The sequence below is a fragment of the Penicillium subrubescens genome (assembly GCF_028828155.1).
Source record: "Penicillium subrubescens strain IBT 31985 chromosome Unknown utg000011l_segment0_segment0, whole genome shotgun sequence".
NCBI lineage: Eukaryota > Fungi > Ascomycota > Eurotiomycetes > Eurotiales > Aspergillaceae > Penicillium > Penicillium subrubescens.
In genome coordinates this window covers 1,758,897-1,774,014 of record NW_026643161.1, presented here as the reverse complement: position 1 = coordinate 1,774,014, position 15,118 = coordinate 1,758,897, and the positions used below count along the sequence as shown (strand labels likewise).

The 15,118-nt window shown below is 47.8% G+C and overlaps 4 protein-coding genes across 4 annotated transcripts; 1 reads left to right on the top strand and 3 right to left on the bottom strand.

Moving 5' to 3' along the window:
• Window positions 1-100: 100 nt before the first annotated feature.
• On the top strand, window positions 101-1,177 carry N7473_012943 (TFIIIC subunit 6 family protein; the record flags this gene model as incomplete). The annotated part of the gene is made up of 2 exons (XM_057158882.1): window positions 101-209; window positions 260-1,177. Exons 1-2 carry the CDS (start codon window positions 144-146, stop codon window positions 1,175-1,177), a joined length of 984 nt encoding a protein of 327 aa, XP_057002836.1. The 5' UTR covers window positions 101-143.
• Window positions 1,178-3,039: 1,862 nt separating this feature from the next.
• N7473_012942 (uncharacterized protein) lies at window positions 3,040-3,974 on the bottom strand (the record flags this gene model as incomplete). The annotated part of the gene is made up of 6 exons (XM_057158881.1): window positions 3,040-3,055; window positions 3,113-3,226; window positions 3,312-3,354; window positions 3,413-3,440; window positions 3,512-3,548; window positions 3,625-3,974. The coding sequence occupies 6 exons, from the start codon at window positions 3,972-3,974 to the stop codon at window positions 3,040-3,042; spliced, it is 588 nt and encodes a 195-aa protein (XP_057002835.1).
• Window positions 3,975-4,352: 378 nt separating this feature from the next.
• N7473_012941 (flavin-containing monooxygenase) lies at window positions 4,353-5,984 on the bottom strand (the record flags this gene model as incomplete). The annotated part of the gene is made up of 1 exon (XM_057158880.1): window positions 4,353-5,984. One exon carries the CDS (start codon window positions 5,982-5,984, stop codon window positions 4,353-4,355), a length of 1,632 nt encoding a protein of 543 aa, XP_057002834.1.
• A 1,423-nt stretch (window positions 5,985-7,407) lies between these two features.
• Window positions 7,408-7,638, bottom strand: N7473_012940 (uncharacterized protein; the record flags this gene model as incomplete). Its single annotated transcript, XM_057158879.1, has 1 exon — window positions 7,408-7,638. One exon carries the CDS (start codon window positions 7,636-7,638, stop codon window positions 7,408-7,410), a length of 231 nt encoding a protein of 76 aa, XP_057002833.1.
• Between the last annotated feature and the right edge of the window lie 7,480 nt (window positions 7,639-15,118).

Below are 15,118 nucleotides of genomic sequence, written 5' to 3'. Positions count from 1 at the left end.
TTTCGGCCCACTTCATTCTGTCTCACCGCTTTAACTTACCGCCTCTCTCACCGTCTCCATCTGCCAACTAATCTTATCGCGATTGAATCATCTCCAATCACCAAAGATCCCTGCCAAGAAAAAAAAAACATTCAAGCTTCAAGATGGATCAACCTACAGACTCTGGCGAAGATGAATGGGAGTACGAGTACCATGAGACAGAAACAGAGGTACACCAACCACCCCCTCCTCATGCACTTCCCAGCTAACACCTCTCCAGTCCTTCTATCTAAACCTAGACCTCTCCTCCGTCCACGGACCCATCCGCCCACCACGCCGCCGCCAACAACAAGAAGACACCATCTCATCCACCCCCAACCCCGAAGAAGACGGCTTACTACCCTCATCCACACCACTCCCAAACACTCTCGAAAACACCACAACCAGCGAACCCTTCACGCCCCTCGAAACCACCGACCAAGAGGCCCTAACCAACGAGCGAATCCAAATCCTCGGTCTCCACACGTGCAATCCCATCGTCTCCTACTGCGACCAACTCTTCAGCTGCACCTGGGCCGATCAAATCGGCACAGAGCTCATCTTTTCCCACCCAGATGCTCATGTTCATCACAACGATACAAGCAATACGGGCCAGGGTCAGCCCGCCCCACTCCTGCAGGGTCCTTCCTTCGAACTACTCGCCGCCAACAGCGTGAAGATCCTCGGTCGCAAGGCCAACATTACCTCCAGCGCGAGCTCGGGATTGGTCGGTGAGGTGCAGACAGGTACCAGCACGGGCATTGCTACGCCTATCTCTGCGGATGATGCTCAATCCACTCCCGTACCTGCGACCAGTGTCCCCCGCCGCGCTGTACAACCTTCGCATCAGGCGAATTTCCTAGCCCGTCTGCAGAATATCAAGGCTGCGAGGGGCGAGACGGATACCGTGCGGACGACGTTTAGTATGCGGCGGAATGTGAATATTGCGGATCGGTTGGGCGCGTGGGCGAGGACGGAGGCTCAATTGGCTGAGATTCATTCGTTGAATGATCGGGCGCATAAGGGCGACGTTGATGCTTTTGCGGAGTTGGAACGGATTATGATTGAGTTTGCGCAGCGGAATCAACAGCCGCAGCAGGAGGAGCAGGAGGAGCAAGAGGGGAGCTCGTCATTCCCGATTGATCCTCAGCTGATGTGAGAGAAAGCAACCAGCGACAAGGCGAGCTTGCATCTTGAGAAAAGGGCGGCGATACCTCTTGCCTTGAAGACCAGGCCATCTAGGAGTTCTTGTTGCACTACATCCAGACCCTGGTGATCGGCCCCGAAAATTGCAGCCGACGGAAAATCGGGGATTTTATCTTGCTGTCGGCATCAAGTCTCGGTCTTGCTATGTTTCCGGTGCGGATAGTGCTTCCATCAGTGATCGCAGCCCGAGGAGGCACTCCATGTCGAATCCTCGAGGTGAGAAGCTCACAGCTTGTCTTTGCACTGCTTAATCTGCCTTGTGGGCCAAATTTGCCCTCAACACATTAACCGCATGAGCGCTACGTCCCGAGAAACTCGCCTGGATCCTCATGCACGTATAAATGACCCTTGGCTACACCTAGTCTTCCGCTCTATCCAGAGTCGGCCCCACCCGCCAACCCCAAACTTGCCAGCCCCGATTCTCCTCCGCGAACACATGAGCTAGCTGGTGATCACCTACTCAATTGCGATGATAACGTCATAATCTATCCGATACGCCCTGAGCAATTGCGATGATGCCAGAATGACTAGACAACCCACTCAACTCTCCACAAGTCAAATTTTCGGCGATACCATGCAATACCCACTTTGAATATCTACACTCAACCCTCACGTGCTCGCCTTCCTTGAATTCACTACACTGAAGTACCCTCATACCCGAAACTGAAACCCCCGATCACCGATTTACCACGGTAGATCCTTGTACTGGGATGTGACCGGTCTTCGGGGGCGAGGTGTGACGTCGTGATCGGTGGGTATACATACACAATTCTAGGCGCGGTGCAAACTGGTATGGGGATGGATACACGACGGAGGAATGATGGTTGGGACTGGGCTCTAAAGTACATAGGTGTATTATGTATTCCTTGGTAAAAACTCAACCAACATTCGACCATTTCCAAGTCATGAAAATCGACACATCCATCTCTTTTTCAAACTCATCAAACTCCTCAAAAATAATATGTTTGTAGCCGGACTTGCTCTTGTTTCCATCAACCAAATACCCCCTCACGTTCCATCCCCACCCTCCCATTTCTAAAACACCATGCTAGCTCTTCAAACAATCCTTCTCATACTCCCTCAAAAGCTGCACACAAGCATCCCAAATCCTCCTCCGGTTAACCAAACCCATCCACGGACCATCCTTAACACCGAGCCCGATCCTCTTAGTCGTATTAAGATCAAGATGTAGATAGAGTCTCTTGTAATCAACATCAACACCCTTCTCCTCCCCCTCCCCTTTTTCCTCTTCTACTTCACCATCCTCAGGAGATGCGTTGTCGATGTCCCTCCAAACCTCCCAAACCCAAGCAACCCTTGCAAGGCAAAGCCCCTTCCAAAATCTATGATCAAGCGTGGCATAGTACGCAGTAACGGACGCTGTTAGGAATGCTTGGAGTCCCTCGGCGGGGAGATTTTGGCATATTAGGTGGATGATTTCTGTGGGGAGGGATTGGAAGGGGTCGATTGTTGCCCTTTCTCGGAGGGGGAGTGGTCGTGTTCTGGTGGTGGGTTTGGGGTTGAGGTCCAGGGTGGTTTGGGGGTAATAGAGGGGGTCGATTACTGAGAACTGTAGGTGTTGGATTATCGTCAGCTGGGTTTTGGGATATTAAAAACAGAACAAAGAGTGGTAAGTTTACCTCTTCTCCCGGAATCGATTCCCAACATTGATCAACCCCCCTGATATCACCATAATCCAATTGGAGATTTCCCAGGCCCCCGGTTCGGAGGGCGGTTTTGTAGAGGGTGGTTAGATTGAGACTGTAACGATTCATCTCTATTAGTTAATCGTACCCTGGGCATTCAGATCGTGGCTTAGGACTGTACGTACCTATAATGGGTAAGTAAGTATTATTAACGTTGAATATATTTTTGGTTTCTCACTTACCTCTGCTTGTTACTCTCAGAACGATTAGAATACCATCGGAATGCTTCCTCAAGAACGGTCATACAATGAGCGTGGAAGGGGAATACCACTTCGTTATCGTTGGATGAAACGTAACTACAGTAGTCAGTATTAGTGAAGATAAGATGAGATACCTACTGGCTAGGTAGGTTCAGATCTAGGTAACACGGAAGGCATTTACCAGTCAAAGAATGGTTTCTCGTCTATCGGTGGCTGATTTGGATCTGACATTCAAGTCCGTCAGTTAGTCTATTCTAGTCTAGATAGTTTGGGGTTACTTACCATCGCCTTTTTGAACATAAATCAAACCCTATACACATATCAGATCCATTTACCTCAACCAAACATCATTTGCAGAGAATCTAGAATATGAGATCTTACAGCATCATCATACCTCGCCGGTCCTGATATAAAAGGCCTATCCAGATAAATCAGCATCTCTTATATCTCCCCTCCCACTTCACATCCAAACAAAAAGATAACAGCAGACTTACCTATCCCCATTAACCCCCAAAACCCTAATATCCTCAACCCACCCAACCCGCTCCTCAGTAGCAATTTCCGGATCATAGCTGCGCCGTTCATCATCCTCGTAAACATCATCCTCCTCCTCCTCACCATTATCGTCTTCATTAGCCGTAAACGAGGCTTTGTCCGACTCATGTTCCGAATCGGAATCACTATCAAATGAATGAAAACTCTGTCCTGCTTCTATAGCGGCAAGTTTCTTCAACACCCGTCTACGGCGACGATCTAAGCGGGTGCGGGATGAAGAGCCGATTTGGACCACGTAGGCGTAGAGGGGGCCGCTGCATAGAGCGCAGTAGCAGTCGAATTCGCCCATTATATTGAAGGAAAGTGGGGAAGGAGTGAGATGGTTGTGTGCTTGGATTGTTAGTTGTGAGTGCTTTTTCCTTGAAGATGACCAAGATGTTGAATGGCTGAGGGGTTGAGTTGAGGTATATGTAGTTGAAAAATATTCACGCGACTTGAATGAGGGGATGAGGGGAAGTGTAAATAGTGGTTGGATCGTCGGTTTAATTTGGGAATACGAACGATATAAACCCATTTAGGGTTTAGCGTGGTAAGGGTATGCCGATCCTCGAAAAAAGCCTCCTCTTACCCGTAAAAAGATCTCATTTTCGAGCTTACTCTGACCCTTCCCAATTAGAAGTAATAAATACGAGTACCAAACATTGATTAATCAATTCATAGAAGTTATCTAGGCCTGACATACAACAAAAGTCTCCGAGAACTTATCAAATGCCTCTGCACACTTCTCCCGATACCGATGTAGTCCACCAAAATAGTAGAGCAACTCCACCTTCTTTCCCGGGATATTAGCACCCATATACCACGACTTCGTCTTCGGAAACAGCGTCATATTAGCAATGAATTCAATCTCAGCCTTCCAAGCCTCCGCAATTTCAAGACTCGGATCGATAGCTTTGATCTTCTCATCCTCCATTTTCTTCACAATATCCCGAATAAAATCGGCTTGGAACTCAATGCCCACGGGCCCATTCGAGAACGGTGTTGGAGCGTGGACAGAATACGGCATGAACATATTTGGAAAGCCTGGGACCATGAGGCCCTGGAATGTCAAGACGCCATCTCGCCAACGCTCACTCAGTTGCACACCATTCACGTCTTGAATGCCCATTTTGGCGAGACCGCCGGTCGTTGCGTCGAAGCCTGTTGCTAGAGCGATGATGTCTACCTCATAGACCTGCCCATCGTCCGTCATGATACCGTGCGGCGTGAGTTGCACGATTGGATGCGCTTTTGTATTGACGAGGTGCACATTCGGCTTATTGAATTGCTCGTAGTAATCTTGTTCCAGCGAGGGACGTTTAGTTCCAAATGCATGCGGTGGTTCTAGAGGTGCGATCAAGTCGCGTTTAACCGGGTCATGGATGCGTGAGCGCGTTCGTTTAGCCCAGTAATCATACGCTGCGCGGTTTGCTTCCGGGTTTAACATGAGGTCGGTGTATCCTCCTGCCCAATATCGGAATCCTCCGCCGTTATATAGTTCTTCCAGAATTTTGGTAATTTCATCAGAGGAGAACTCTGCGAATGCCTTTGTCGGCGCATCGTAGGGCATACCGCCCACGTCCCTCCTGCAACGGTCAAAGAGATCGGCCGTCTCGTCTCGCATCTGCTTTGCGCTGCGTTCATCAAGTTTCTTCTGGTCCATAGGCAGGGCCAGGTTCGGGGTTCGCTGGAAGACAAACGTCTCTGCAGCCTCTTTGGCCCATTCCTGAGTAATCTGTAGCCCTGTTGATCCCGTCCCGATGACCGCGACGCGCTTACCTCGAACATCGACATGATCCTTCGGCCAGAGCGAGGTATGATGAATAGTCCCCCGGAAATCCTCCAGACCTTTCCAATCAGGGAGATACTGCTTCGCCGTAAACCCAATCGCCGGAATAAAATACTTCGCAACAACCGTGACACCATTCTCAGTCTTCACCGTCCACTTCCCTTCGCCAGGATCGAACTGTGCCGCCGTAATCCGCGCATTGAAAATACAATCCTTCCTCACGGAAAGCACTTCATCGACGTGCCGGAAATAAGCACCCAACTCTTTCTGGTCCGGGTATAACTCTGACCAAGACCAGTTCTTCCATACTTCTTCTATTCCAAATGCGTATATCGGGGCGGGACAATCCACGCGAGCACCCGGGTAGGTATTCCAGTACCAAGTCCCGCCTATATCGGAGCCGGCTTCGAGGATTTTCACGTTTAGGTTTAATTCGTCTCGGAGACGGTGGAGGATGTAGATTCCGGAGAATCCGGCTCCTGCGATTACTGCATCGAGTTCTAGTTGTTGGCCTTGTGGAGTGGATGGCATTATCAGAATGGATGAGGGTGGAACAATGCAACTTTAAATGTACAGGCTGAAGAGGACAATTTCACGGTTGGATATTCAGTGTGAGTGACAGTAGGATGTATGTTCAAGAATGGAAGAGAAAGAATTAGAGAATCTTCATAGACTATGAATTTATAAGATTTCGTCAGACTGCCTCGGCTTCTGCAACGGGGTAGACATGGGGGCCGAGATAGATGGGGCGAAAGTTGCGATCCTTCATCCAATAGAGCTTCATCAACCATCGGGTTTAAGACACTTGTAGTTTGACCGGGCTCATCAGTTGCCCAATCGAGTATGGGTCACTTCTCTATGACGTGATAAATCTTACAAAGAACCGACGGATGAAAGACATTGTAGCATCGTAGGGGAATCGGATGACGGAGGCCTCATTATGTGGAAGTCTGACACGAACTGTGAGTTAATTATCAAGTAATCAGATCTTGACTAGGGAGATTTGTCATAATCAGCTCTTGAGAGCTGTTTTCAGACGCTTAGGAAGCGAAGGTGAGAGGAAACAGCTGAGTTATCATTAGCGCGGTCACGCAAAATGAGCGTTTTGGCTAGAATACTCTGGAACAAAATGGCTATCACTAAAAGCTATGTAGATCACGGATTTTAATTAGCTTGTTACTATAAGATAGGCGGATACTATGTTATGCCCTGAATACATACTTATCAGCGGGTGTGTGTGTACCTGTGGGCACATGCCTACGTTCCAGCATATGCTGCTTAACGTGCCTGGTTGTCAAACTGCTTACTGATCTGCCCTATTCCTTGGCCGCCTGATCACTAAGGCTACCAGTTTTCCTGCTAAAAATACAGTAATTCTGGGGTGTCGTTTTGGGATCTACATAAGTGAATTTAGCTACGGCTTGACTTGAGTTCGGGTATATTCCGCCTGTCTCCGCAACAAACCGGTCAACGGAACCTGACTTTGAAGTCAAACACAACTAAATCCAGGCAGTTATTCCAATCTACACTGTTCATTGCAAAAATTCAAATTAAAGATAATGTATTATGACCGAAGTCCTTAGCAAAGTAAACTAAAATCCCAACCCCTGTATTGCATTTAAATACCCAAAGAAAATAACCAGGATCAAATCAAACCAACCCAAATTTGTACGGCAGGTAATTGATCCTGGTGTAAAAGCAAAAACCAGGAAACCCATATTCAACGCCACCATGCTCGCTAATTCAAATCTAAGCCCCATGGTTCACGAGAAGTCGAAAGAAAGGAACCCTCTTCTAGATGAACTCCATAAAGCACTCCCAAGAAAATAAAGAAAAGAGAATGTCATCGCAAAAACGATCTCGATCCTGCAGACAGACCGAAGTGCAAGGCAAAACCACCCCGAGAAGAAATAAGTTGAGATGGGTGGAGATAGCCCCATCTACTCCAAGTCCTCTACTCAAGGCTCAACCGAACGATTTGCTCCATATGGGGGATTCTCCCACCATTGCTGCCGATGGCAAAGCTGACCGGTGATGGAGGCGGCGCGGGAGGCATACCGTCGATGAAGCCATGGGTGGACTTGTTGTTCGTTGAGGTGGAGGAGGAGATGACACCACGGGAGATGTTTGCAGAGAAGGTGTCAAATGAGTTGGCAGTTGTAGGAGGAGCGGTACGGGTAGACATTGTGAATGTGAAAGGTGGATGTAGAAACCGAAGAGTGTGACGTGTGAGGATTAAGTGAGATATGTTTTTGATGGTGAGAGAAGCTCGATTAAGCTGGAAGGAGCTTGTTTCTTTTGTATTTGTGATCGGTTTTGGTGTGGAGAGTTGGACCTCGGCACGATCGTGGTTTGTGGTAGGCTTAGAGTTGCGGCTAATGAGGGTCGGCCGAGCTTGTTTCTGTGTCTCGTGTTTTGTGATGTGTATTATTTTAGCTATGAAGATAGAATTAGCATTGGGATCGGGGAAATTCGTGTTCTTGTGCGTTTTCTCGTGCTAAAGTCGGTGCTGTTCCCGGAACTGCCCGAGCGAAAGGGATTCGGGAGATCGGAGGTTGTGGCGAGAAGGGATGATGTAACGAAGATCATGGCGGTTTAAAGGATGGACTCACATGAAGATGCGGTATATTTTGGAAAGTGAAGTAGTCGATGTCGCAGGGATATCGGGTGAGTGAGGTTGTTGAAGGTGAAGAGTGCGTGGCGTGGTGTGGAGGGGAGAGATGGTGATATTTATCGGTAGTGAGATAAGAAAAAGTTGGTGATAAGACAGCAAAGTAGCAGGTAGATTCCGGTCTCAAGTCAGAGAAGGTCTGGTTGTTGGTTGAACAATTATCTTCTGTGAGAGATGCAGTGGTGAAGTATGAGTGTAAGATGGCGAGACGTTTGAAGAAAGAAAAGAAACCCAGCAGTCTGAGCCTGGGGAGTCCGGGGGGAAGATATAATCAGCGAGGCTCCTTGAATAATCGGATAATAATTCTAGAGTATTTGAAAGAAAACCCCATAAAAAAATAATCAAAAAAAAAAAAGAAAAACAAGACGGGGAAACCCAAAAGAATTCCCGTGTGGAGTCCAGCCCAGCAAGCCTCATGCCTGGGAAAACAACCACAAGTACCCGATACGAAGGACAACGTACTCCAGCAAGTACTGGGGTACAGTAGTATACTCATCCCTCTCATTATTATCGATGACCTATATTCTTAAGCCAAGTACTCTGTATAATCTACTTCATAGTAATTATTCCATCTTTCATACAGGGTAAATTAACACAAAAAATCCACCTTTTTAAAGAGTCTAGCCACAACACACCCACTCCCTCGCTGGACTGAAGATCGACCCGCCAAGCCCACACCCACAACCCCCATCGCCTCACTCCCATTCTCCTCACGCCCAAAAGGCCCCAATAATCAGACAAAAATACCTACCTCAGGCATGCCCAAACAAAGCAACCAAAAAACCTCCGGCTAGACTATCTCAACACTAACAATAAAACTCACCGACACCAGCGAAAACCACAAACATACACACCGTATAAGCAAAGCAAAGCCAGCCCAACACTTCACATGTACAAGGCCATGTACCCTGTACATCACCAACCCTGACTCGTTCCACTCCCTTCCGTGTGGGGAATCAACACAGAACATAAAAGCCCAGCCTAGACATCCATCCAATCCAATTCTATCCATTGGCTTCCTCACAGAAAATTCGCAAGGGCGGTTACGCCTGCCAGGGGTGGAAATGGGTATCCCTGCCCGGGGGAATCGCGCCCGATGGCATCATGGATCAGCTCTTCTCCGCCCCGGAAATGGGGGTGGATAGGCACAAACGCACACTATTACTGTAGGGAGGACTAGAGGGCTTCTAGGGGCTACCGGGGAAGCGGGCTAGAAGGCCGATGTGGGTTTTTTTGAATTTGAATTTGTTTTTTTTTCGGTTTGTGTGGGGGTGGCACATTTATCCTTCAGGAATAAGAATCAGGACAGGATGAAAGGAAGGGAAAGACGGTAGGCTACACTACTGTAAGAAGCGGCGGAATGTCAGCTATTGAGTTGAACTTGAACCTACACGAATAATTGACCACAGTAATACATACTGTAATGATTGTTTGTTGCAGCCTGCAGGTGTAGAATTAGAAGTTAACAGATTGCAAGCTAAACCATTATTGATAGTTCTAGCCTTTAATTATTATTGGGGAAGGTGGTATTTTAGTTCGTGCCAGAGGAGTTCAAGGTTCGTTTCATGTAAAGTGCAGAGGACCTTGAAGGCTTGAGAAGGAGGCGAAATCCTTCCAAGTTGAGTTCTAGGGGGTTTCCATAGGGGGAAACCTCGGTCCACGAGGGCGATCCTCCGTTGCATTGGTTAAGGGGCCCATGGACCAGATTGTCGGGGTTAACCCCCGAGAACCGATGGAAGACAGCATACATACAGTAGACAGATGTTATATGGAGAAATATCGGAGAGATGATGGGAACATTATTTCCGACCTTTGGAGGTAAACATTTCAGTGAGTACCTAAGTTACACTTTACCCATATCCGCGGTAAATTTCCCACACTCTGAACCTTCAAAGAACTCGGCAAATATACTCACGTACATGAGTCTCTCTCACAATTTACAAAAGTCAACGTTATGTTATCCCGGACTATTTCTTCCCGAGTAGAACTACCGTTGTGAGTCGTGACGAGGTTCCCGATCCCAATCCTCTCAAATGTGGAGCCGAGCTTACGCAGGGGGAAGCCAGCCTCACTTTTGACTTCACCACTAGAACCCCGGTTGATTATTGGCACTGCAACTCTCCGTTTAGAAATTGACGGAGAACATTCGCATCAATATCCGGGGGAAATGCGGAGTCAATCATCAGTGGCTGATCTCGGCCTCGCTACTGTAATTAGCCTTCCCCTTTCTCCATATGGAATTCGTACTCCAGACTGGATTGGACTCCGTGGTGTATCCGTACTCCGGGCGATTCATGTTTTAGCCGGTGGGCCCAGATGCGGTTGATCTTGTCTCTTTTACTTACCGGAATGATATCCTTTCTGTCCGCAGTCTATCATCGTTCGATTAAATGAGAAATGATTGATCCATTTAAGGGTTTAGACTAGTCACTGCAGCAATTATATTACAGTAGTAAATTTGGTAGCGTGGTTGAATTCTGGGTTCGGATGTTCGGGTCGGATCGAAGTCTTCCCCGGATTATAGGTTGTGCTGTGTTGTTGGGGGTGATAAGCGCTCTTATTTAGGAGTCCTAACAGTAATGAAGGAATTTGTTCGACCAAGTATGTCTTCTAATCCCTGAGTTGCCAACCACATCGTCGTTGATTATTAGCCCAATGGATCTACAGTATCAACAATAGCGATTGTAGTCCCAATTCACACAGTTTCATATCCATCACCTTTCACACTATTCAATATATGTACTCCGTACTCCGTAGATCAGCCCACTTAGTCACGACTTAGCCGCGACTATTCAAATAACCTGCCTGCATGGTACTTGGGCATTCATATCTACCACTTACCAACCACACGGAGTACGGAGTATTTTCGCAGTTTAGCCACTTTACGGAGTATATCTCCGGAAACCGCCCCTTTCTTCCCTATTCTCCACTTGACTCCAGTCCTCAGTCCAGGGACGGATTTCCTGGGGAAGCCCAAGCAATTCTTCCGAAAGGCATCAATAAAGTTTACACACCAATGAACATACGTCTCCTAGATCAAGCAAGACACACATATACAGGATGTGCAATATCAAGTTATCTAGCAAGGGGAGAATGAATGTCTCGCTTTAAACATGCCACAGAATTTGATGCCAGGATTACCAGGATCTTGGAGCTTCGTGGCTGCGTGTCGCATTCTTCGGGGAGGGTTCTCCTCGCCCTTGGATCTTGATGGGGTGTTCTAAGTTTCTGGGGTACGTGTCCAGATTCCAGATTGTTGGGTATGAGCTGAGGAGCCTGCGAGGGAGATTATGAGAAGATTATTCATATGCCAGTAACCTGATAGTGAGTTCGCGACGAGAGGTCGATTGTTAGTGAGGGCGAATAATTACTGTACTCAAATTTATTCTCGTTGAAGAAAGTACGAGATAGCTGTCAGATAAGATAGGTAGGCGGACTAGCGGAGTAGCTATGGACAGGTAGCTCTTCTTCACCGCAAGATAAGCATGCTTGTCAGTCTGGGATGTATATATTGTACAGGGACAACAGCCAGATGTACCCCGGTCGCGGGTACTTTAAGTATCGATGTACTCGGTACTTGGAAGCCGAAGTGGTGCGTTGTCAAGTTTGGCCCGGCCTTACGGATGGATGAGTCAATTCACTCCAAGGCGTGCATCCATGGAGTGCAGTGCCAACATTCCCCTTGTGAGGTGAGTGTACCTCCCCGATATAGCCTTATCGAGGCTGGTTATCTTACCTAGCTATTATTCCAAAGTACGCATCCTATGTATACTCAAACGTGAAGCTAGAGATTAGGTCTGGCGTTGGTAATTTTGTGATCGTGATCATGTTTGCCTTGCGAGAAACACGTAAGACAATTAATCTCATTCCGCCTTGAGCATCAATAATCCAACGAAAAAATGATGCCCTGAACATGATCCGAGCTGCTTAGCTGCTTCAGCACAGGAGTTAGTGATCGAACACTTTCCATCGTTGTTTACACCCAGGGCTGAGGCTGGGGATGAAGATGGGTATGCGCGGGGGAACTCCCCGGGCCGACTAAGTACGCAGGGGGGGACTAACTCCATGTACAGGACTACAGCACAGGACTACCACCTACCCATATCGAGGGCTTGTTGATCTACCAGTTAGGCAGGACTCCTTGACTGAGACGCGCTGAGGAATGAATCCACGCGATGCGCTGCCCGGCCCCTACTTATGTATGCCATGGCTGAGGTTCATCCCATCGTGATCCTGATTCCCCTCGGGTGACGTGCCCATCTCCATGATCATCCCAATCCCCATTCCGATCGTATCCGCATCTGTATCGACATCTGCAATTCTGCATCCTCGGTCTGGGCCGTGCGCGAGGAGCAAGGCTGGTCGATAGTGATAGATATGGGGGAGGGTTTGTCTGATCACTCCGCATCCCTAGGTTTGGGGTGATGGCAAACAAACTGGTGAAAACGTTCTTTTGTCTTGAGCACGAACCCATAGTTGACAGATTATAACTATAAGCCTCCCCAGGGTTCGTTTGTTTGTTGAATCACCACTTCACTTTTAGGGGGTAGTGTCAGCCGACCACCTACCCAAGTCAGACTCGGTCTGGCCATGGCCATCATGGACCTCTTCCTTTCTTCTCCTGGGATATAAGCCCTGGTTCTGGATATACCGTAGTTCAGGTTGATGATAGTCAGGCGTTCACTTGGGCGTTCGCCGACATGCGTCACGTCCCGACCCGGTCGAAATCACAATCTGCCATGTAAAGCCGTTCTTGGTCCCTCAGCGACATCGATGTCGCCATAGTACCGAGTTATCGGGAATGATGGCGAGCTGAGTCGAGTAGTGCGAGTCATCACGAACGTGGCAGTTTGGTTGGGAGGGGTACGATGAGATCGGTCGTGATGAGTTGAGTTGCTTTTGACGGTGAAAGTCCCGTGATATGACCACCTGCCAGACCAGTATCACGTGGATCAATAAAGCTAGGTACTGAGCGGCTCTACTTACTGGATCTGCTTACGGAGGACTAATTACTGACTCTGCTTCTAGATCAGCCTTCTAGATCAACTAGTTACATGACATTATTGAACACTATTCGGAGGGGCTATCCGAGTTGGGATAAGGCCATATTGAAGTCGAAGCCTGAGGCAGAAAACCATCGGATTATTATTTCCCCGATCTGACCAGATAGTCCGTGACTATCGATTCGAGGGATACGGCGGTGAACGAACCTACAAATCACCCAATAACCAACTCAATCATGCTAATCACATTATCACCGTCGGCCATATTCTCACTCTACAGTAGTCCTCTACTCCCTACCCCATACAGTCATCTCCCATGATCACAAAATTACCTCATCTCACGCCGAAACGGAAGCATCTTCCAATGACACACCCGCCGAGCCGGCTATCACGTAAACGCCGGCCCCGCTCCAAACAAGAAATTCTGTTGGGACCTTGGGACCTGGCAAACCCTCGTGTCTGATGATTCGCTGCGCCACGAACAACGTGGGAAAATTCTCAGGATTTTTTTATGATTTGGCCAGGCCAGACCTGCACAGAAAAAAGTCTGCGCTCTTTACCCCGCAACAACCGGCGATCCAGGTACCGTGCCCCCCCTCCGGTTGGAGGCCGGGCCGGGGGAGGGACGTGGTGACTAACAAGTATAGTACAGCAGCAATTGTGATTTGACTACTCCGTAGTTTGTAGTTTATGTAGTTAATTACTACTGTAGTAGTTTGTACAGTAGTATAACCAAAACACGAAAATTATGCGTAATAACCGGGGCTATTACATTATACATTCCCTCCTAGCGACTGACGTGCTCTGTACAACCCGGCACTGTCCTGACACTCCTCACCCACAATTGGATACTTACCCCAGGATCCCCGATCCCCTCCCGTTGGCGATGATGGCGAAAATCCCCCGGACGGGAGCGGTTGCTTGAACTTCAATTGGTGGGGTATCATTGTCGACTTTCATGCGTAAACGGAGTAATACCTAGGGCTCGACATTGATTCAGGGGAGAAGGATTGATGAAATTTTTTTTCAAATTGAGGCATTTAGCGGGTTTAATTGACTATCGTGGTGATTGTTTACGGACATGTACTGCGACGTACATCGTAGGGTGAAGACTCTACTAGACTATTTTTTTTTTAACTCCGTAGGGCTTCCGGGGTCTTGCGACAGGATCGGGCGCCATGACACATCGCATTCCACGATGTTCGACGATCACATCATTTTGGGGATGGGGGATTGATTGAATTGTGTCAGTGTTTCTTCGAGTTTACAGTACGGTGTTGGGCTGTGCTGTGTGATATTGTACATTGTTCTACATTTACAATCCATCCATGATGATGATTATTATTATCATACACAAGGTTGTTCGATCGCCTTTCTTTTGCGCCACACGGTACCTGGGAACAGGAGGAAAAGTATATTCATCTAGGAGATTGTACCCGGATATAGAGAGAATGCTGACCTAGAACATAATAACAATGGCTCAGGTGACCTTGCAAAGAACTAATGGATTACTACTGTTACTGCTTTCTTTTCTTGTCTCATGGTCATAGTTCCATAGATGGTTCTTTTTCCATAGTTCTACTGGATTTGGATCTTGCCCCTTGAGAGGCGTTGTTCAGGTTTCCCCCTAGTTGTTCCTCATCGTTGATAGTTCCAAGTTCAAACTTCAGAGGCGCTGGTTTAGGCATGTCTCTCCGCAATTCTTGATGTCTTGTGACCTGTACCTGGACTTCCGCCTGATCTCAGCTGGGAGTTGCTAGAGTTACTAGTATCGCTAGAACATAATTCTATAGATAGATACTTACGCGGTAGTAAGTAATATGATGATATGGTTATGGCTACATGTTGTATGTATCTATGTATAGTAAATACCTCTCTTTTCTCTCTCCAATTCCTCAGCAATCTCGTTCCAGGCCCTCCACGATGAGGCAATTCTTTTTTGTTCTTTGGGGCTATTTTCGGCCCGCATGACGCAGCGGGATTTTCCTCTC